We start from the raw sequence: 22712 nt of genomic DNA, 5'->3' as shown, positions 1-22712 counted from the left end.
ATCACTATATAGGGGATCAGCCATTAGCCCTCTCTCAACTAAACCACTGAGGTGAGGCAAAAGGTATGAACTGAAGTGTCGCTCTTTGTGCATCCTGCTAGACAAAATAACGCTTTGTATATTTGGAATAGGGAACACATTGGTTTGCTTAGAAGATTATAGCTGAGGAGGGTGTCTTTGGAAAGAAAATGGTTCAGGAGCAGGTATGTAGGAGGAATCTATTTTAAATGGATTTAGACATGGGATTTAGCAGATTCAACTTTTGTTTTGCTTGCAGAGGATCACCTCTTTTATCAAGCGCCCCCTTATATGGTGGTTTTGATATATAAAGCCTTTAACAACCACAATACCTCAAGGACTGTCTTTCTTTTTCGTCTTCCTCTTCTGCAACACAAGAATGGGACTTTTCTGCAGTGGCTCCCCACCCTAGTCCTACTCAGAGTAGACCCACTGTAATTAATGGGCCTGATAAGGTTAGGGCCATTAAGTTCAGAGAATCTACTCGGAGCAAAACTTAGTTATGGACAACATATGAGCATAATACATATAAGCCCTATGCTGTACTGCATTTGTGAAACATGATTGGTAAGCATATTAATACACACAGCTGTATGCAGCGTTGCGTGTATCTGGTTACTTTAGGAAACGAGCAGTGTATACCCATATAACATGCATATGATATTATAACTGTTACAATGTGTTTGGCAACTTGTATAATAATGCATTGCTTGTATTTTTGGTGGAACCATTGTTGGAGGGGCAACTCACTGCTCATAGAAATTATGGGGTGAAATTGGAATGTGGGGGGTGGGGAGCTGTGCATATCAGCTCCACAACTGCATTCAGAGGCAAGGTGTACTTGCCAAGATGGACTGGAAGGTAGAATGAAGAGGTTCTTCACCTCTCCTATGAGCATCAATTCTCCTAAGACTCTTTCAACACCTTTCCTCTTCCTAATCTGGTGTTAAAGATGGCAAGGGATTAAAAACAATGTAGGGTCGTTTGCAGGAGAATCAGCAGGTGGGGCAAGAGTGGAGCATATCTCCCACCCATGATTTCACTCTGCAGTCCCGTCTCGCCCCCCGCCCCCCGCATCATAAGAACATAAGAAGAGCCTGCAGGATTGGGTCAATGGTCCATCTGGTTCTCACAATGGCCAACCAGATGCCTGTGGGAAGTCTGCAATCAGGATTCAAGCACTCTCCCCTAGTGGTGATCAGAAGCATTGTTGCCTCCAACTGTGGAGGCAGAACATAGCAATCATGGTCTTTAACATCTAATAAATTGTCTAAAATGTATAAGAAGGTTCCTAATAACTGCTGGAAGTGTAACCACATAGATGGACCCCCTTTTTCATATGTGGCGGACCTGCAAGAAAGCAAGCGTATTTTGGGAGACGATATATAACGAGGTTTTAAAAATGTTTAAAATGATTATATCCCCCCCAAAAAAAACCCCAAAGCTTTTCTTTTAGGGATTATAGGGACAGAAGTCCCCCCAAAAGATGGTTCTGTTGTTTATGTATGTTACAACTGCAGCTGGCCTCTCTATATGCACAAAAATGGAAAGAAGCAGAAATGCCCTCTAAAGAAGAATGGATAAGCGAGGTGATGGATTATGCAGAATTGGCAAAGTTAACAGCTAAAATAAGAGACACAAGCTTTGTGGAAGAATGGAAACCCTTTCTGGATTGTTTAAAGAACTATTACATGACGAACACACAAGCAGGATTTGAACTATGAGCAACAGAAGGGATTAAAGATTACAGTCATTTTGTCAAGGTTTAAGAGATAGATGGCAGGGTGTGACACAGGAAAAGAAAGAGAAAAACCATGGAAAAGGGGGTGGGAAGTTGGAGGGGAGTTTTTCTTATGTACTGAAATGGATGTGTGAAATTTTGGAAAACTTAATAAAAAAAACCTTCACAAAAAAGGGCATAGCCCTCGTAGTTTAAATAGTCATCAATAGTGCTCTCCTCCTCCTCCCTTGGCCCCACATTTGCCTTGCCTGCACACCATGGGGTTCCCCACAGTTTTCTCATCATGTGTAGTGTCACACTACATTTGAATACAATGGTGGGCAGATAACGAGTTCAGCAATGATGATTCTTCTTATTTGCATGACTAAAAGCATTGTTTCTTCTACAGCAGTTTGTTTTAAAATCTTTTTGTAACTGATACTCTCAGAGGTGAAATGCTGGTGCCAAGTTAAACTCCTGGAATGTGTTTGCTTCATGATTGTATCTGAGAATATGGTAACCCAAGAATTGGTTGAAGCGGTGCAAGAAACGCGATGTGCTCTCCGCTCGGGGGATGCACGTATCGCGATCAAATGGAGAATGAGAAAATGTGAATCGGCAGCTCTGTTGCTCACCAAATTATAGTGAACATGTACATGTCACACTCCTACAGATGTTTACAGGAGCTTCCAAACCACAGTCTATGTGCCACACAATGAACACAAATCCCAAGCACAGCTAGTAAACTGAAGGATTCACACGGGGTTTCCTGTTGGACCTTTTTGAAAACAAAAGGAGAACTTTAAACTGTGAGTAGACAGGTTCAAGTTTTTGGCCTTCTGTCTACTGGAAATTGGAAGCTATAGAGCAATGTAGCTTTCTAGCCTATGAATATACCGTAATCCGATTTCCATCTCTTCCCCTGAAAGGGCAAAAGAGTTTCCAGCCCTGCAGAAGTTCTGTCTAAAACGTTATACTGAATTGTTATACTTACTGTTCATTTTAAAAGTTGGGCACAATTTTGTGGGAACGTCACATACACATAAACATGAATCCAAGAAGAGAGGAGCATGAAGTAGATATGCACACAGAAGGGTGGGAGAAGCAGACAGCTGAGTGTCACTAGTAACAGAGGGGCATAAGATACCTGGTGGTTTCAAACCAGGGGCTCTAGTGGCAAAGCCCAGGCATCTACTTCAGGCACTTACAACTTGCACAACTAGCTTACAAAGGAGGAAAATACTGGCGCAACCTTTCCTGCACAGCCACTCATGTTTGGCCACACCCACTGCTGGTATGTGGCCTCCAGAGGATTGGCCAAGGTTGAATGCAGTCCTTCGTCCAGAAAGATAACTCATCCTCCAGATATTGTTAGATGATGGTGCCTTGACCACTGGCCATGCTGGCTGGCTGATGGGAGCTGTCATTCAGCAACATCAGAGGATGGTCACATTGGCTACCCCAGATCTAGCAGGACAAGGGTCAGATACTGGGATCATATGATGCAACTGATATACCAAATTTTAATCAACGTATGAAACAGTTGCTCACTCTTTTGCTTTATAAGAAAAAGAAACAGGTGTGATATGTGTATTTTAAGTTTTATCATTTTACTGAATCATTCCGGAACTGCTGCCAGTCTACCAAAGTGAGAGAAACTGTCAGAAAGCATAAGTCTCTCACAACTGATGACGTCCTCTCATCTGAGTTTATGTGCTTCACACTTCCAAAGCATTTACTCAGTGCTCGGTGATGCTACCTTTAGAAAAGAGGATTTGGGTAACCACTGTTACCTTCTTCAATGGGGTTGTTCCATGACAGATCAGCACACTTTTATAACTTCTGTGCTACTGACACTCAAACTCTGAGATTGTTGAAATATATACAACCAAAAATTAATCAATTTGAGTTGTGCAATTCAACTTGAGTCTACTAGACCCAAAATTTTAAAGGAATGTGGACTAAAGTCGCTTCTGGGGCTCTCCAGAATTAGGGGCCCTGAAATTTAAGCTTATGAGTTTCATAGTATATCCACCCTGCATTGAGCTGCAGGTCACCAACAGCTCAGTTAGTAATCATGCAATGAAAATAAAGTTATGTATGTCTATGTGGTAATCATCTTATGTGGCCCTGGCAATGTTCAGGAAGCAAGGGAGAAACGTGCTAAGAGGAAGGCATGCTTGGCAAATCCACACCATGATCAACTCCCACCTGGGAACCAATGTCCTCACTGTGGGAGGACGTGTGGGTCCAGAATTGGCCTTCACAGTCACTTATGGACTCTTTGTTAAAACCATGTTTATGGAAGACAATCTTACTCGGCTACGAGTGATCGCCAAAGAAGAAGAAGAATGTCAGATGTGGGGAACTTTTGGCTTTCCAGATGTTGTTGAACCACAACTTCCATCACCCCAAGCAATCAGTCATGCTTGCTGGGGCTGATGGGAGCTGTAGCTTGGCAACATCTGAAAATCTAGAAGTTCCCCATACCTGTCCTGGGTGCAATGCAGCACTTTGGGGGTACTGGAGAACTATTCTAGGCTGATATACCAACTCAAAGACTTTAGACTTCTTGATGGCACATAAATGAAGCTCCTTGATGGCAAAAGGAAAGGAAAGCACAACCTAACTCAAAAGGGCTGCTAATAATAATAATAACAATAATTTATTATTTATACCCCGCCCATCTGTCTGGGTTTCCCCAGCCACTCTGGGCCGCTTCCAACAGAACACTAAAATACAATAACCTATTAAACATTAAAAGCTTCCCTAAACAGGGCTGCCTTCAGATGTCTTCTAAAAGTCTGGTAGTTGTTGTTCTCTTTGACATCTGGTGGGAGGGCGTTCCACAGGGCGGGCACCACTACCGAGAAGGCCCTCTGCCTGGTTCCCTGTAACTTGGCTTCTCGCAGTGAGGGAACCGCCAGAAGGCCCTCGGTGCTGGACCTCAGTGTCCGGGTAGAACGATGGGGGTGGAGACGCTCCTTCAGATATACTGGACCAAGGCCATTAGGGTTTTAAAGGTCAGCACCAACACTTTGAATTGTGCTCGGAAACATACTGTGTAGTCTTTCAAGACCGGTGTTATATGGTCCCAGTCACCAGTCTAGCTGCCGTGTTCTGGATTAGTTGTAGTTTCCGGGTCACCTTCAAAGGTAGCCCCACGTAGAGCGCATTGCAGTAGTCCAAGCGGGAGATAACCAGAGCATGCACCACTCTGGCGAGACAGTCCGTGGGCATATAGGGTCTCAGCCTGCGTACCAGATGGAGCTGGTAAACAGCTGCCCTGGACACAGATTTGACCTGTGCCTCCATGGACAGCTGTGAGTCCAAAATGACTCCCAGGCTGTGCACCTGGTCCTTCAGGGGCACAGTTACCCCATTCAGGACCAGGGAATCCTCCACACCTGCCCGCCTCCTGTCCCCCAAAAACAGTATTTGTGTCTTGTCAGGATTCAACCTCAATCTGTTAGGGAGTTTAGCCCCTTCCCGGTTGGGGAAAAAAGCCTAACAACTGCAAGCAGCTTTCAGAATTATTGTTGTAATGCAACAGGTATTTTAGATGTGCTCATGGAAAAAAGAGGGGGGAAACAATCCATTTCTTAGGCGAGGAGGATTGCCCCATCTTTAAAGCAATTAAAATATTTGTAGGAACTACTCAGAGCCTTTGGAATGAAGGGGGGGGTCTAAATTAAATACATACACGTGTGGCAGCTGTGTTGTGTCTCACCAACTACACAGGACTGCCTGGAACCCAAAACTGTCTCACAGACAATCCTATTGCCTTGCATGACGACACCAGCCTAGGTGAGGTTACAAACCCCTGATGATTCAAGTGCAACCCCCATAAGGCAGCTCATTTGGACTAGTTGGCAGAGTTACTGGGTCTGCTGTGGAAGGAAATGGTTTGTGGGGTACTGTAAGTGCTACGGACAGGCATTCAGCAGCAGCAAACTAGCACAACTGCACTAAATAGAAAATGTCACACCAACTTCCATTCTGAAGAACTCAATCTCACGTTCTTTTGAAGCTTCTCACACATTTTCTACTAGCAAAGCAGGAAAGTGGATCAAATTTCCAGTTTCATTCTAGGATTTTGAACAGATATGAAGTGGAAGAGGAGACATAGCCAGTTGTTGGGAGGCAGGGAGCTTTAGTCTTGGCCACTGCTTCATCGGGGCAAGACCTGCATTGCTGTACTCGTTAGGCCTGACCCTTCTGGGCACATCCTGTTTTGCTAATAAAGAGTTAACTCCAGCTTGCTCTGTGGGATGTACTGCTGGCTCGCTGCTGTCAGACACGTTATTCTTTGTTTCTATATAAATCGGTTCTACCTCCACGTGGGGACGCTTTGCGGTGGGGCCACTCAGCCTCCCCGTCACAGCGTGGGATCTCGTCCAAAGCCTGGGGAGGGGCTAGGGCAATGCCATCACCCCTTTTCGGGAACCCAGGGGATGCTCAAGTTGATCCACATCGGTGGGGCTCCCCCTACTGGTAGTTTGCCTAAGCCAATACCGCTCACATTCTGTAACCAATAAAGTTGTGGGCTAAATTTGCCCATTAACATTAACCTAAAATTCTGTTTCCTTGTCTTTATTTCTCCCACGGGTGACTTAAGGGCCTTGACACGCAAATTCAAGCCTTACAAAATGCGGACAATGCACGGTTGCTTGGGAAGCTATGGACCAAGTTCAGTGGCCCTAGGTTCCGTCCCTGGCATGTACAATCCCTCATGTACAGACACTAATGCATGCATTTTGGAGAGCATGATGTGTTTTCAAAACACAAGTTTTAAAAAAATGAGCAGTGATTGTGGAAGCAGAACAACTTCTGCTTGTGCAATGGGTCTCTCCTCCCACCACGTGCACCCTGCACTGACCCCAAATCTGTTTTGGAGGCTGGGGGGGGGGAATCCAGAACAGATTTAGGGGGCAAACAGAGGGATGGGGTGGGAGAAAGACCCATTGCACAATCAGAAGTCGTTCTGTTCATGCGAAGTGCTACTTTGTCCTACATTGAATACAACCCAATCTCTTGCCATCAATTCTGGCTTCTACTGGCACTGCAACAAATAGGTTGACCCACCCAGGCACTGCCTAATCAATTTCATTCTGCCCTCAGCCAGGCTCCCCTCCCATCTGCCTGTTTTCTTACTTACATCCAGTCCAGAGGATGGCCGTGGCTTTCAGCTTCCTCTTTCTGGGTCCCCATCTGCTATACATATAAAGCAGCATCATTCTACATAGTCATGGCTTCCCCCCAGGGGCGGAGTATGGGGAGGTCCAGGGGGGCTGTAGCCCTGGGTACATGATTTGGGGGGGTGAGCCAGACGCCCCCATGCAGGGATCCCTGCCCTGCCTGCCACCACGGGTCTCTGGCCGCAGAGTCCGGCCTGGCCTTACTGCCATGTCTCCAGCCCCCTCTCTGAATGGCTGCCCAGCCAGTATTGGGGAGATGCAGCCATCAAGAACCGCATTGGCCACCAGGCTCCCTGCTGCGTGGGCAGGCAGGCAGGCGCCACAGCACAGCTCAGTGAACCCTCCGTGCCTTAAGCCTGCCAATGGCTGTGTTGAGGGTTGGACTGGCACAATGGGTTTTGTTTACCCTCTGCACCCTGGTCCCACCTGGTGTGTGTGCATAAGCATGGGCACACTGGGTGCCAGCAAAGGACGCAACACCACTGTTTCTCCCTTAAAGCCCTAGGAACAGTAGTTTGTTAAGAGTTCTGAAGGTTGTTAGCAGAACCCCATTCTCCTCACAGAGCTATAATTTGCAGAGTTCACTGGGAAGAGGGACTGATCATTAAGCCACTCTGGGAACCGTAGCTCTGCAAAGGTCTCCTAACAACTCTCAGTCAAACACCGTCAAACCTCTCCATTCTGAAGGAAATCAGCCCTGAGTGCTCACTGGAAGGACAGATCCTGAAACTGAGGCTCCAGTGCTTTGGCCACCTCATGAGAAGAGAAGACCCCCTGGAAAAGACCCTGATGTTGGGAAAGATGGAGGGCACAAGGAGAAGGGGACAACAGAGGACGAGATGGTTGGACAGTGTTCTTGAAGCTACCAGCATGGGTTTGACCAAACTGTGGGAGGCAGTGGAAGACAGGAGTGCCTGGCGTGCTCTGGTCCATGGGGTCACGAAGAGTCGGACACGACTAAACAACAACTCCTCTCAGGACCTTTAGCAAACTACAGCCCTATACAAACTTGCATGATATTCCCTGATAGTTCCCCTGTATTTCCCCATAGTTCTGGAAGTCACATTTCCATTGCTTGAAAGCTCAAACATAACGCGGAAATTAACAGTTGGGGGGCGAGTTGTGAAAATGTAACAAACTGCCATGCCAATGCAGCTTGGGTTGCTTTTAGGAGTGCAATGTGCAGTTAATTCACTGCACCTGAAAACAAGATGAAGCTGGGAGTGGTTTGTGGGCTTGCTCCAAGGAGCCATGCGTATTCTACATTTCAGATCTTAGCCACTAGCACTGAATAATCTCACTTCCATTTCTCATGCTGAATGCACTGTCGATTTGGCTTACATTGGGTACCCCAGCCTTGTGCTCACAAGAGGGTTTCTTTTTTTTCCTTTTCTTTTCAAGCCACGTCTTAGGGGTGATTATGTGCTGAAAGAATTCCACAATTGCCGGCTCCTGCTCAGACGTGAATAAGAAGGTCAACAATTCCTCTATTAACATGTGCAGTTTGCAAACGTTACATTGAAGAACTCGATACTGTAATTATGATCACGGGTAATGTGCCTTTCTCTGCCTGTCTAGAATCTGTAAATAGATGAGGGTTTTTCTTTTCTCTTCTCCACCCCCCGCCTGCCTTTGGGGCTGGCTGTGTTCATCCCCCCCCCAAAAAAAATCCTAAACCTTGATAGCTTTGCAAGAGTCTGTTTTCTTTCTCAAAAGCACAAGAGATGTCTCCTGCGCTCCATTTACTTTATTTGTGCCCTGTTATCCTCAAACAGCCAGCCGAACAGTAAATTAGCAAACGGTATGAGGATTTCTTATGAAAGGAAGCTGAAGGGGGGGGGGGGAGAGAAAGAAACATTTTAATCACGCTGGCAGGTGGAAGCCCTACTGTTCTGGACTGCTCAAAACAACACACACCGAAAGAAAAAGAATGATAATATGTGAGGAGCATAGAATTGTTCCAGTGTTTTAGGTATCGTTTCAGTTTTAGCATTATTATTTTGGGGGTTATATGTTGCAATTCCACCTCCTCCCCCCACCCCCCCTTCTGGCAGATAGAGTAGTGCCTGGATAAGGCCAGACAACAACAGGGCAGGAAAACTGCTGTGTCAAATTTGTGGCTTCCTTTCCTGTAGTTCCTAATAGGGGTCAGAAAAAACTGGAGGTGCCAGGTCAAAACCCAGCCTCCTCGGCTTTGCTGACTGCTTTCCCTGCCGGAAGTGCCCTCCAGGACATCAGAACTAGCCAGATATACACTTGCAGGGGCTGGGAGTTGAAGTACAGCCCCACCATCTCTTCATAGCTTTGCAATTAGTTGGCAATTAAGGGCTTATAATTATTGATGCAGAATATTTGAAATAGGCAAGGCATTTCAGATTTAATCGCAGGGAGGAAGAGATTTTGGTAGCAGGGAAGAGAAGAACAAGGAAAGTCTTCTCCAGAAGTTATTCAAAATTAATCCTAGAATCATAGAATTGGAAAGCACCCAAGGGTCATCTAGTCCAACCCTCTGCAAAGCAATTAAACTATGGGGAACAATGAAAGTTGCCCTATATCATGTCAGACTTTGTCTTGCTAGGCCAATTACCATGTTCCTCAGCCTTTGGGTCCACAGATGTTGCTAGAGCTGCAATTCCCATCACCCCTGACCATTGGCTAAGCTGGTTGGGGAAGATGGGAGTTGTAACCCAACGACTGGGGACCCAGGGTTGAAGAATGCTGGTTTAATCTGCTCACCTGCAAATCCTTGGAATCTCCAGCAGAAAGATGTCTTCCACTGACTAACTGGTCCTTAGATGATAATATAATGGTCTGGATCTGAGATCTACTGCATGCAAAACACATATTCTACCACTGAACTCTGACACCCTCCTAAAAGCAGTGTATTTTATTAACATCTGTTGTGCAAATATCTATCTATTATAAGAACTACAGGGATGTTGTTGTTGCATTGTATACTGCAGTGGTTCTCAAAGGGTGCGCGGCAGGAGAAGAGGAGGGATTGGAACCACTCTGGAAATTTTAAACACTGAGTTAACTCTCCTAACAATTATCAGCATCCTTAAACTACAGTTCCCAGGATTCCTTGGGGGAAAGCCATTGACTGTTGAAAGTGGTGTGATGGATTGTACTAATGGGGCCCAAGAGAAAACATCTAAGGGGGAGATATGGTTTAGGGAGGAAGTCACTCCTCAATACACACTTTAGCAACAACAACAACAACAACAACAACAACACTATTAATAGTGGCTAAAAAAACAATGTGCATTGTTTATATGTAACAGAAGAGAGAGATTTCCCTTTCCCACAAAATATTTTAAAATATAAAGATCAAGACCAGAAGTATAAAAACCTTTCCCCACAAACACACAGAAGGACTGGCTTTCAGGTGAGGGGAATCCACCTTCCTTTTCATTCAGGGGTCTGTCTCAAGGTTTCTGGTGAAGGACAAGGAAAGGACTGCACAACCTACACAACATACCAGGCATATTTCTGTATCAGCTGCCAAAGCAGGGGGTGGAAGGGAGAGGAATCAGCGCTCGGCTGCAGGTCTGTCATAGAAATGCTTAATTTTAACAGCCAATTGTTTGACAGGCCCCTGATTCTTTCTACCGCCAAGGTTGGGAAATGTACTGAGGAAGACATGGCCATTTTGCCTGGCAATCCTTGAGACACAAAGCCATTTATTATAAATTGAGACCATTTAAACTCATTCCAAATCACCTCCCTTGATTCTCTGATTTGACCGTCTGTTCTAATTTATTTGAAACATGGGGAACTCTTGGAACGTACTGTATATTGACAATAACAGTTTTGCAGTATCCCCATTCCTCACAGATCATCTAGTATTGGCCCGGATGTTTTGGGACTACAATTCCCATCATCCCTGACCACTGATCCTGTTAGCTAGGGATGATGGGAATTGTAGTCCCAAAATATCTGGAAGGCCAGGTTTGGCCATGCCTAAGTATTGCAAACACCTAAACACATAATGGGTCGAATCCAGCGGAAGGGAAGGATTGCAGGTCAGTGCTATAACACTCGCCTGGCATGTAGAAGGCCTCAGGTTTGAACCCTGGCATCTCCAGGAGCAGGTCAGTGCCAACTTGGCCCCAGAACCATGGGTGCCCAGGGCCATGGGTGCCATGCTGCGTGCATGGCCATGGCACTGAAATTTGTGGGTGTCCTGCCCCTTCATGGGGAATTTTGTGGGTTCTTGGGCACCCAGAGCCCCAGGGACTTGGTACCTATGCCAGGTAGGACTGTGAGAGACCCCTGTCTGAAACCCTGGTGAACTCCTGCTCCTCTGCATAGACACTGCTGAGCTAGATGACCCCATGGTCCAATTCTGTGCAAGAGAAATTCCTACAAACCTAGCCAACCTCAGGCCCTATTGAAATCAATGCAGAAAGTTGTCAAGGCTTCCCACTGATTTCAATGATGTCACAAACTGGCAGGGCAACAGGGAGGAGGAAGAGGATCCCAGCGAGGGGTATAGTCATGACTGGAGCACAGTAGGGCAGGCTGGGGATGGAGAAGGAGAAGTTGCTGTAGAAAGTACTCACGAGACAATGGAAGATGGCATGGGGGATGGAAGTAAGTGCACAGGAACCAGGACAGCAGGGCCCATCACCAGAGCCAGAGGGACCCCTGTCTCCACAAACAGGCTGGGCTCTGAGGCATAGGGAGCAGAAGGAAGGAAGCACTGGGAGGTTGAGGCAGACAAGGGCCCACAGCCCAGGTGAAGTGTGTTAGCTTTGGTAGGAGGTGTGTTAATCCTCAGCTACAGTAGGCTCAGGACAGGTGAGGATCATCTGCCTCATCAAGCCCAGATGCTGCAATCAGCATGCAAAATATGAAAGGGAAGCAGAGATGAAGTGCTGTGGCTGCTCAACTTCCCACTTTGGTTGGACCATAGCTAGGATGTTCCAGGGAGGTCTTTGCAACTGTGCTTGTGCGGGACTGACTCTCAGGTGCCCTGATGCCTTGATTGGCTGCAGGAACTGGGCCTGACAGGACTTTTGACCTGTTGGCCTGCCCAGGGGTGAAGGATGGCATCGTGCCACCCGGGGTGGACACCATGACGTAGGGCACATGCGCGGCGTCACTACGTATGACACATGTGCTGTACATAGTGATGCTGCACATGTGCTGTATAGCGGTTTGCGGAGGAGGAGGAGGAGGAGGAGGAGGAGGAGGAGTTTGGATTTGATATCCCGCTTTATCACTACCCTAAGGAGTCTCAAAGCGGCTAACATTCTCCTTTCCCTTCTTCCCCCACAACAAACACTCTGTGAGGTGAGTGGGGCTGAGAGACTTCAAAGAAGTGTGACTGCCCCAAGGTCACCCAGCAGCTGCATGTGGAGGAGCGGGGAATCGAACCCGGTTCCCCAGATTACGAGTCTATCGCTCTTAACCACTACACCACACTGGCTTTCACGGTGATGGAGGGATCCCATCACCATCCCCATGGCGCTGGAGTGGCGCTGGCGGCAAACCACTATACAGCGCATGTGCGGCGTCGCTACATACAGTGCATGCATGCGACGCCGCACATGCGCTGTACTTAGCGGTTTGCTGCCAGTGCCGGGATCCTCTACTCATGGCTGCAGCTGCGAATGAAGGATCCTCCAAAGGCGACTGCGGCGCCGCGATGACTGCTTGCGCCGTCTCAAGCCCCCATGGGGTGACTTCTTGTCACACACACACACACACACCCCGGGATGGAACCTGGGGTGTACCGCCTCCCACGCCCCCCGTTGTGACGCCACTGGGCCTGCCAGACCATCCACTAATGTCTGCTGTGAGATTGTGCACTCCTGCAGGACTTTCCGCCAGGTACCCCATGGTTCAGGAGAACACTGGAAGCAATCCTAGCCTAGTCAGGCCCACAGAATTCAGTGAGACTTACATTTGAGTGGAGATGGTGTGGATCACAGCCTAACTGGGTGTGAGCCCAACCCAATGTTGCCCTTCTTCTGAAAGCAGCTTACACACCATAAAAATGTAGCATAGCCAAACTTTTCCCAACACTCATCTGCATGTGGAGGAAAGTTCCACCTGTTTAATTCCTGGGTTTCACAGAGACCAGGCCAGTTTTTTGTTTTAAAGTTGGCAGTGACATTTAATACACTGGCATATTGGCCAATGCTAGAGTGAAAGGACACAAAGCCAAAGACAAACCACACAGAAATATGAAGAACTCTTGCACTCTGCAACCAGTGACATTTACACATAGGGGAACAAACGAGTAGTGTGTCTGTTTAGCTGAAGGATATGCAAATTCTAGTTCTGAAATCAGCAAGTTGGAAAGAAATATAAGAAGTCATCTTACACTGAGGTAGACCACTCAGGTTTCCCCAAACTTGGGTCTCCAGCTGTTTTTGGACTACAGCTCCCATCACCCCTAGCTAGCAGGACAAGTGGTGAGGGATGATGGGAATTGTAGTCCCAAACCAGCTGGAGGCCAAGTTTGGGAAAGCCTGATCTAGCTCATTATTGTACACACAGACTGGGCATCACTTTCCTGGTTTTCAGGCAGGATTCTCTCTCATCTGCACCCAGAGATGCCAGGGAACTGAACCCATAACCTTTTCTGCAATCTTCTACCACTAGCTAAGGCCCTTCCCCTTCAACACGCAAGTGGTTTTCTGCTAACAGCATGTAGCTCAATAGGGGAACTGAAATTGTTTCTTATTTCATGATGCGTAGACTAGCATGGTACTTGCAATGAAATAAGAAACAATTCAAATTCGTCTCTCGGATAGAAATTCTATTCCTATTCTGTCCCTATTTTCATACAATCAGGGTTGTGTTTCCATTTTGTGGTTTCTGTGAAGAGCTTTATATATTTTTATTTATTTATTTTTAAATCCAACTGGATTTTTTTTAAAAAAATGTGAATTTAGACAAATCCTGCAAAGAAAAGTAGGCCCATTTTTTTCTACTTTTTTTCCATTCAGGAGTTGCACTAGTTTTTTTTATATAAAAAAAAGCACAACAAACCCCCCTGTTGCTCCTTGAAGGTGTTTTCATTTCATTAGACTTGCAAATATATCCGCAGAAGTTGCTAACCCATAATTTTCCCCTAGTCTGCTTTGCCACACTCCCCTATGGATAGCCATTGGTGTGCCATGTCTGTAGTCCAAAAGGGGAGGGGGGAAGAATCAACTCTCTTTCCATTTGCAACGCTTCTCTGATTGGTCTGCTGGAGGAGGCTGTTTCTTACACTAGGTGATCAGGCGATTGGCTATTTATAACCTTCCTCTAAATTCCTTCTCAGTATGTTTACTGCTTATTCTCGTAAGCACTCAGGTAAAGCTGAGCAGATCTAGCCATCTGAGAACCTTATGCACACAACCTTCGATTTCATCATGGGAAAAAGGCAGCAAAATGCTATTTTTTATATAGTCATGTCAGAATGAGTAGAATTGTAGAGTTGGAAGAGACCACAAGGGTCATCTAGCCCAACCCCCTGCAAGGCAGGAATCTCTTGCCCAACGTAGAACTCGAACCCACGACTCTGAGATTATGGATCGGGAGTGTGGATCTTGTCCGAAGCGCAGGGAGGGGGCCATGCCACAACCCCATCGGGAACCCAGTGGTAAGCGAGAGTTGATTCGCATCAACAGTGCTCCCCCTACTGGTGGTTGACCCTTACTGGACTCCCTGCAGGGCGGGCAGGAGTCAGATATCGTCGGGTCAATTCCAATGCCTAAGCCAATACCGCTCACATTTTGTAACCAATAAAGTTGTGGCCTAAATTTGCCCAATAACCATTAACCTAATATCTGTGTCCCTGTGTCTTATTCATAAACAGGGGTGGCTTTGGGGTCTTGACACGCAAAACTTGGGTATTATGAGGTTTGAGACCAAGTGAATATTTCATTTTATTTCCCATTCACTATCACGGTGGGGCATTAATACAAGGGACCCTCACAAAACTGGATCGTAAATTACTCGTCTTCTATAGCTACTTTGAAAAAAGGTGCTCATTCGTCCCAGTCATCCCTGCCAACAGATGTCATATTTAAAAGGTGATGTGAATCAAAGAAAGTCTTAGATATCTAAGTAGACTTGCAATGAAAGGAAATATTTTCTGCCACAGGTTGCATAAATCAGAGAGGAACAGATTCTCTGTCGTAAGAGGAGAACCCTAAGAGAATGAATGGGAATTCTCCACTGATAGTCCCATTGCGGGAATTATCATATTATAAAATATTGAAGTGGGAATTAGAATTCTGCAGAGGTTATTTTGCAATTGCAGTTCTATGCATGCTTACTTGGGAGTAACCCCACTGAACTCATGTAAGCATACATAACATTGGGTTGAGGCTCTGTGAATGCAAGCAAACCCATGTGCATTTAACTAAGAAGTTGTTTTCAAAACTTTTGACAGATTTATTGAATTTCTATCTTGTCCTTCCTGATTCTCCCACCCAGAAATTTGCAGAATTATTGGAAGTTAAATACTAAGTTCTAAGGAGACCTGTTTAAGATGGCGTGAAGGCTTGCTTGATAGAAAATGGTACAAGATTTGTCCAATATTAAACCATTTTATTCATTTTCAAGTAAAAAAGAAAAACCTTTCACAGCAGAGGCAGAAATTCTAATGTTAATAATTGCAGTTTACCACATATGGCAGACATTGGATTTTCCCCCTCTCCCCCCTTCTGCATTATCTTGTGGGAAGTGAAGATCCCTATCTATAATGTTGAGGACTTGTTAGCTGAAAGAAATGAGCAGATAAAGGAGGCAACTGCTTATCAATGATTTTGTGGAAATGCGAGGTGAGATCCAGCTCTCACTGGGATTTAATTCCCACTGAAACGACAAAGCAATGTGCAGAAACTTTTACAACGGCACAGAAAGCTACTTAATGATTTCTCTAGGCAAAGAAACAAAGGACAGAATGTTTAGGGACCGCAAGGACTCCCATAAGGTGTTTGCAGGGATTTGACAAAAGCTTGATTTTTTTTTAATGATATTGTCAGTTTACCGTGTGATCTGAGATTTAAGCACATGCACTTGGAAGGAAACCCTTCCAGTTTCAACAGAGCTTTCTCCCAGCTAAGTGCGCTTAAGAGGATCACAGCCCCAGAGAGATCGGCACCATGCAGCAAAACCCTTGCCAACATATTTTTTCAGTCATCTGAGCTTCATTTGGAGAAAGTGAGCTTGATCCCATCTGAAACAACCTACAACCCTCAGCTTTTCAGCATTCTCATTTCCTAAGGAGGTCTGGGGAACAAAGCAGATAGCCAGGGGGTGTGGAAGGGGAAAAAGAAAGTTAAGAAGTCAATAAGTGTGCTTTCATCTTTACAATTCCTTAAATCACTTTGCTTTGCTTGGAATAAGATGTATATATTTCCCGCACATGTCATGGCCCCCAAGGAATGGGGAGACCAGGGTGGGAGTAATTCATGGCTCAAGGTAAGAGGTGTGTATGGATTGACTGGTCCTCCCCACTTCGAAGACCCAAATCGAGCCAGCAGGGGGCAGAAAGACTGAGGGATGTGACTGACAAGTCCAAGAGGTGATCAGGCACCCAGAGGCTGAGAGGGAGCTCTCTGAAAGCACCTTTCTCTCTTCCACAGTCGATTTGCATCGTGAGCCAGACCAACAGATCTACAAAACTGAGAACCACGAGAGAGAAGAAGAAGAAGAAGAAGAAGAAGAAGAAGAAGAAGAAGAAGAAAGCAGCCATCCTAGGGATTTCCTTGAAAAACAACTCAAGATTTGTGTGCTTTTGGAGGCCAGGCTGCAAAGGCTGCAGGAGATGGACCAAAAAGAACCACCACAACAAAACGACCCAATCACTTCAAGGGATTCCACTGGATGGGAGAAAGGGACAAAGACCTGCTGATGCTGGAGAAGGGAAACTCAGCGCACTGCCAGGCAGTGATACAAGCAGATCTCTGTCCTGTGCAGAGATGCAATTTATTTCCAAGGCGCATTTCCCGTATTGCTGGTATCTCAGCTCCTGCTGCTGCTTCTTTCGGAATTTCCAGCTGTGGGGTGGCTCCGCTGCTATTCTGATGGAGCAGTGGGGTTGCGCCCTCCTGAGCAATTCTTGGGGTCACACACACACACCAGATACTGAGAAAGGGAGGCACCTTCCCTGTCATGGCCCTCTTTGACTCCCCCGCCTCCTCCTCCCGCGGGAACTCTCTGGAGTTTCAAACTTCCTTCTAGACTCTGCAAACGCCCAGGAATAGCACCCTGCTCACAAGTGGCCACAGACACCTAACGGACCACTCAGTCAGCCCCGCTCTTTCCTGCCCTGGGATGCACCTAAGGGGAGGGGAGGAGAAAGGGAGGAGATTCCTTCTCCGCTATGCATTGAGCTCCTGTCAGAGGCTTGCCACGTAAGCTGGAAAGAGCCCGTTGGGGCTCTGGCGTTTGTGCGTGTGTGTTTGGTCACAGGTCGGAGATGCAAAACAGGTAAGGCGATATCTTGGGCTGTCTAACTGCTGCTGCTCTCCGAACGCGCAAGCTTGAGGGCTCCACAGAAGACTTCCTACGTGCTCTTCTCTCTTTCCCCATAAACAGTGGCTGAAGACCTCTGTGCCAAAAAGTCCTACGCTACAGCAGCTCAAAAATGTCAGTCCCTTTACTGCTTATTTCTCGCCAGCCAAAAAGAGAGCCGCACTCACATACTCAGAGGGCGCCAGTCAGTTCCTGATACCTGAGCGAGACATTTAGGATCGAAGGGAGTTTACTGCTGTAAAGAATCCCCTGCTGATCAATTTTTTTATTTTAACATTTATTTATTCCATCCCCTTTGAGAAAGTGGCATGACTTGAAGTCTACAGACAGTGTCACCCACCTCCTATTTCAAGCATTCACAAAGCCCCCGCTCCCTTTCCTTCCAGCCTCTCTCTCTTTGGCCAAGATTTTGTGAACTTGATCGGCTTAATGACTTCGGCAAGTTCAAGAGGCGCTGCGCTGGTGGTGAGAGTTTGCAGAAACCATTTTCCCGAAGCGTTTCCAAAAAATTGGCCGGGCACACAAAGAAAAGTAGCTTTGTTCCGAAAGTGTCCCGCATTCCTTCCCAGTTTTAGCACCTTCCCACCGCCGCACCTTCCCACGACTCCCTGAAAGCCTCAAGAAGCTGGAGCGGAGGAGACTCGCAGCCCGATCCTATGGATATTACGCTGAAACTGACGTGAGTTCAGTGTAAATTTAGTACTCCCAAGCAAGCAGCAAGGTAGAAGCCTGCGACTAAGAGAATCTGAGCAGAAGCATCACCAAACCCACCACTGGTCACAGGGGGTGGGGAGGAAAACTTTCCCCCGGGGGGACTTCATGGAAATGCCATGCCTCCCGCCGCCCTAAAGTCCGAAGGAACTCTAAGTTGGGGTCAGGAATTAGCTCAAGCGCCTGGCTTCTACGCAACAATCAGAAGAGGCAAGGAATCCTCTGAGCGCGCACAGAGTGCCTTCCACCACTCCAGAGATGTGAGCGGACTTGTGAGCCCGGATACCTTTGGCTAGACAAGTCGGGGGCTTCCCTGCCTGCTACCTTCTCCTCCCGCCCCCTCACCACCACCCCATTCCCAAACGGGGCACAGGAGAAAGCGGCGGTGGCAGCCCGGCTGGCCTCCTTCCTTACCTCCCCTGACCTCCGCCGCCTCCAGCAGGAGCATCCAAGCGACGAGTAGCGCGGGCCAAGCGGAGTCCCAGAACCACCGTTTCGTTTTCCACCTTGTGGACCATGTCCGCCTCGTCTCCATGGAGAGGGGTGCCTCCAACGCCGAGCGTGCCAAAAAAAACTCGACGCGCGCGCCCCCCTGCCCAACCTCCGGGGCGCCTTGGCCCCCTGCGCGCTGCTCGCTCGCTCGCCTGGCCCGCCGTCGCCTCCTCCGCGCCACTTATATTCCCAAAGGCGCCGCGCCGTCTTCTCTAGAGATCCATCCGATCCGGTGTGCCAAAGCGGTGAGTGGGGAAAATGAAAAGAAAGGTGTCTGGAGAGGGTCCGAGCGAGAGAGAGAGGATGGTCCCTCGCTGCCGGCTGGGTCTCGACAGCCCGGCTCCAGGCCCTTCCGATGCTCCCTGCTTTCCCAACTGCAGGGCAATGAGGGGCTTCAGTCCAAAGGCGGAGAGCGCAGCATCCCCCCTCAAGGCTGCATCCTGAAAAGAGGGCTGGCCCAGAAGCGCACGGGGAGAACAGCAGCCAGAGAGCGAGCGAGCGAGCGAGCGAGCGGACAGCCTCCCTCCTCCGCCTCCTCCCGCCCTTCTTTTCTCCCACCCCCTCCTGCTCCCCCCCCCCACCCAAACTGACAAGGAGGCTGCCGGCCATAAGCCAATAGCTCGCCTCCTTCCGCACCCGAAGCCTCGCCCACTCCCTCCCCTCCCCCTGGCCCAAGGAGACCCGGAGCAGAATGCGTGCCAAAAAGCGCTAAGTTTAAGGTGAGCAGGAAAAGTGGAAAGGGGAGACCATGGATAGCAGCGTTTCCAACACACAGCGGGGATTAAAAGAAATAGCGAAGTGTGAAATTTCCCTCCCCCCCCAAAAAAAGGATTGATTTGAGGGCTTCACTTATATCTCCCAAACTTTCGGGGTGGTCCATAAACGCATCCACAGGGCCCCCAATGCAATGAAAGACATTGTTCAGAATAGCGGTTTGCACCACTCACTAAGGAAGATAGCAGCACACTGAAATTCAAACAGTAAATTAATGGCATTTTTATTCAAAATCCCTTGAAAACTTTAGTTTAATTCATTCAGCAAAATTGATGAACTTGATCCAGTGATACCAACTTTTCAAAGTCTGCTGATCAATTACACCTTCAGCACACACACCCTGCCCCCGTGTCTCTTAGGTGCCGCTATTTCCCAGGGGTGGTACAGCCCCTTTGGGAGCCACTGATATACACAGTGCTCTCCAAAGTTGAGCCTGGCTTTTAGAAATAGTTGCACAAAAGTTACTAGAGTGGGGTGAGGTGTTAGTCTCTCTGAATGTGCAACAGCTCGTTGTATGAATATTGACCTCAAAGAAGGAAAGGACCAGTATTACAAAGTACAGTGGTACCTCGGGTTAAGTACTTAATTCGTTCCAGAGGTCCGTTCTTAACCTGAAAATGTTCTTAACCTGAAGCACCACTTTAGCTAATGGGGCCTCCCGCTGTCGCTGGGCCGCTGGAGCACGATTTCTGTGCTCATCCTGAAGCAAAGTTCTTAACCCGATGTATTATGTCTGGGTTAGCAGAGTCTGTAACCTGAAGCATCGGTAACCTGAAGCGGATGTAACCCGAGGTACCACTGTATCTGTGCTTAGGAGATGGCTCTGGCTCACCACAGGCAACCAAGCAGGTGGCTAATAGAGAGCCTGCTTGAATCTCAACTAGAGCTATCCCTCCATGGAAAAGGTAGTCTAATAAAGTCAGCCTCTTTGAGACTAGGCTCTTGCTGCTATTGCATAAGGCCTTTGTGAAGTGGAAGAGTAGGATGAGGTCAAATGGCATTTAAGTAGAAATGGCAAAAGAAATCTTCATCCCTGTACACACCTACAATTTGCCCCCCCCCAAAAAAAAATATTTGTTCTGAGCACAAGATGGAGCTGCATGTGACTGATCAATTGTCATTCAGAGTGAAGCTCTTCATCTCAAACTGTATACATGGCCGCCACCTCCCCTCTCCCAGCTAAAATAAACCCACTAAAGAAGCACATTGGTTTGCATCCCCACCACTACTGAGGAAGGTGCTTATCTCCAAACCAAATTTCTAGTTGATTTTTATGATCTTCATCCATTCTCCCCATAAAAACCCAGGTCAGCTTTTGCAAAAGCCAACAGAAAACACACATGGCTTCTTTAGCATGCCTAACTATGGATTGGATTTTGTCCACCCAGCTCTCCTGACCAGTGAAGTGGCTACTTCAGGTGGCGGATTTTGGCCATTGCGGGTAAGTGGGAGACTCATCAATCTGTCCCATGGACACACTCTACGAGGACACTGCCTGGTGCAACCCACACGGAGGACCGCCACTAGACATGGAAGAGCAGCGCCAATTCTTTAATTGTGGCAACACTAGTGAAGGTAGGCCAAGGAATCCAATTTACCAAAAAAAAGGGGAGCAGATGTGAAGAGCGGCAAATGCTCCCCACCCCAGGCTTACATGCAATTGGGATTAACTAGAGGGGTTTAAGCACCAAATGGAGAAAGTTCCCTCCTTTCTACTCTGGAAATTGGAACCCCAACCTTCGCTTTAGAGGTGGAAGCATAGGAAGTTGACTTAAATCGAGTCGGTCCCATAGATCAATCTAGCTCAATATGGCAGTGGATCCCTGGGCTTTCAGACTAGTCTCTCTTGGAGATGGCAGGGATTGAACCTGTGAACTTCTGCATGCAAGACAGATGGTGTACTATTGAGCTACAACCTTTCCCCTGCCGTGTAATAGAGATCTGAGTTTAAAAAGGTTGCCCTGCTGTGCCATGTCCATTTGATGACATGGATTTCAATCCACAAAATCTGATGTGTGTCCTAATAAAACTGCATGTTTTAGGGTGCAATGAGACTTTTTTGTTGTTTGGCTGCAGGCCCTGTCCTTCCTCTGGAGAAACAGTGGAACCTCGGGTTACATAGGCTTCAGGTTACAGACTCTGCTAACCCAGAAATATTACCTCGGGTTAAGAACTTTGCTTCAGGATGAGAACAGAAATCGCGTGGCGGCAGCAGGAGGCCCCATTAACGAAAGTGGTGCTTTGGGTTAAGAACAGTTTCAGGTTAAGAACAGACCTCCAGAACAAATTAAGTTCTTAACCCGAGGTACCACTGTACTCGGAAAGGATTAATCTCCCACGTGCAATCACATGGCCAGCGTGATTTCCCCCACTTGGTAGCAATTGTTTTAATAATTGTTCTGTGGCCTCTACGTCCCTATGTATTAAGAACTTCATCAAGGCAGCCAACAGAATTTCCTATTTGCAATGCTGAATGAGAGTGGAGACAACTTTATGTGACCAGTTCATGTTGAAAATAATGAAAGGGATATTTCATTACTTAAAAAAAGACATCCAAACAGTGTTTGGTCTGTGATCTGATCCTGGATGGAAAAAGACATTGCTTGCATAGTCAGGAAAAAATAATCCTGTCTGGCTCCACCCTGAGCAACAGATGATCACACCCTTGCTTCTGAATGAAGCAAAGAGACAAGCGCATATAGAATTGGATGCCTTCCTGGATTCTGGGAAGAAGCGTGAAAGAGCACATTTCTTAGAATGTACCACAATACTTACACATTACAGGCAGTTCAAAGAGCACCAGTTAGGATCAGATTTGTATTTCGCCAAAGTTAAATTTGGAGGCTAGAATTAATCAGCCACCTCTGCAAATAAGTTCTCGAAACTTACTAGCCCACAAAAATGTTTTACTGCTACCCACACATTCCTGTGTTAATCATTCTTGGCCCAAAGGAAAACACAGAAACAGTGGCTGTCTGCTTACCGAGCAGTGAGTCTTGCCACAGGTGACAAGGTGAAAGTCGATTTTAAAAGACTTACAGTGCAGTTTTAATCACACTTTCTCTGAAATAAGCCCTGCTTATGTTCAGTGGGAGTTGGTTCAAGGTAAAATGCACAAACAAACTACCTTTTTGGTGCAATCCTAAGCACAACAACTCAGAAGTAAATTCTACTGAGCTTAATGTAATGTACTGAGCTTAAGTAAATTCTTCTGAGCTTTACTCTTAAGGATTTCTAGGATTGCTGCCTTACAGTACAGCCCCTTACATGCATATTCAGAATTAGCTGAGATGGCAGATAGGGGCAAATCT

The 22712-nt window shown here is 47.0% G+C and overlaps 1 protein-coding gene across 4 annotated transcripts in view; it reads right to left on the bottom strand.

Moving 5' to 3' along the window:
• Positions 1 to 19139, bottom strand: part of COL11A1 (collagen type XI alpha 1 chain) — a 255976-nt gene extending 236837 nt beyond the window's left edge. For 3 of the 4 annotated variants that reach the window (XM_053391592.1, XM_053391595.1, XM_053391593.1), the window contains exon 1: positions 18550 to 19139. In XM_053391592.1, coding sequence (XP_053247567.1) covers positions 18550 to 18670 — 121 coding nt within the window. In that variant the 5' untranslated portion in view covers positions 18671 to 19139. The remainder of the gene's footprint in view (positions 1 to 18549) is intronic. The other variant, XM_053391594.1, reaches the window with a different exon arrangement.
• Positions 19140 to 22712: the final 3573 nt, after the last annotated feature.

This window comes from Podarcis raffonei, chromosome 6, assembly GCF_027172205.1.
Source record: "Podarcis raffonei isolate rPodRaf1 chromosome 6, rPodRaf1.pri, whole genome shotgun sequence".
NCBI lineage: Eukaryota > Metazoa > Chordata > Lepidosauria > Squamata > Lacertidae > Podarcis > Podarcis raffonei.
This window is presented reverse-complemented; position numbering and strand designations above follow the sequence as displayed.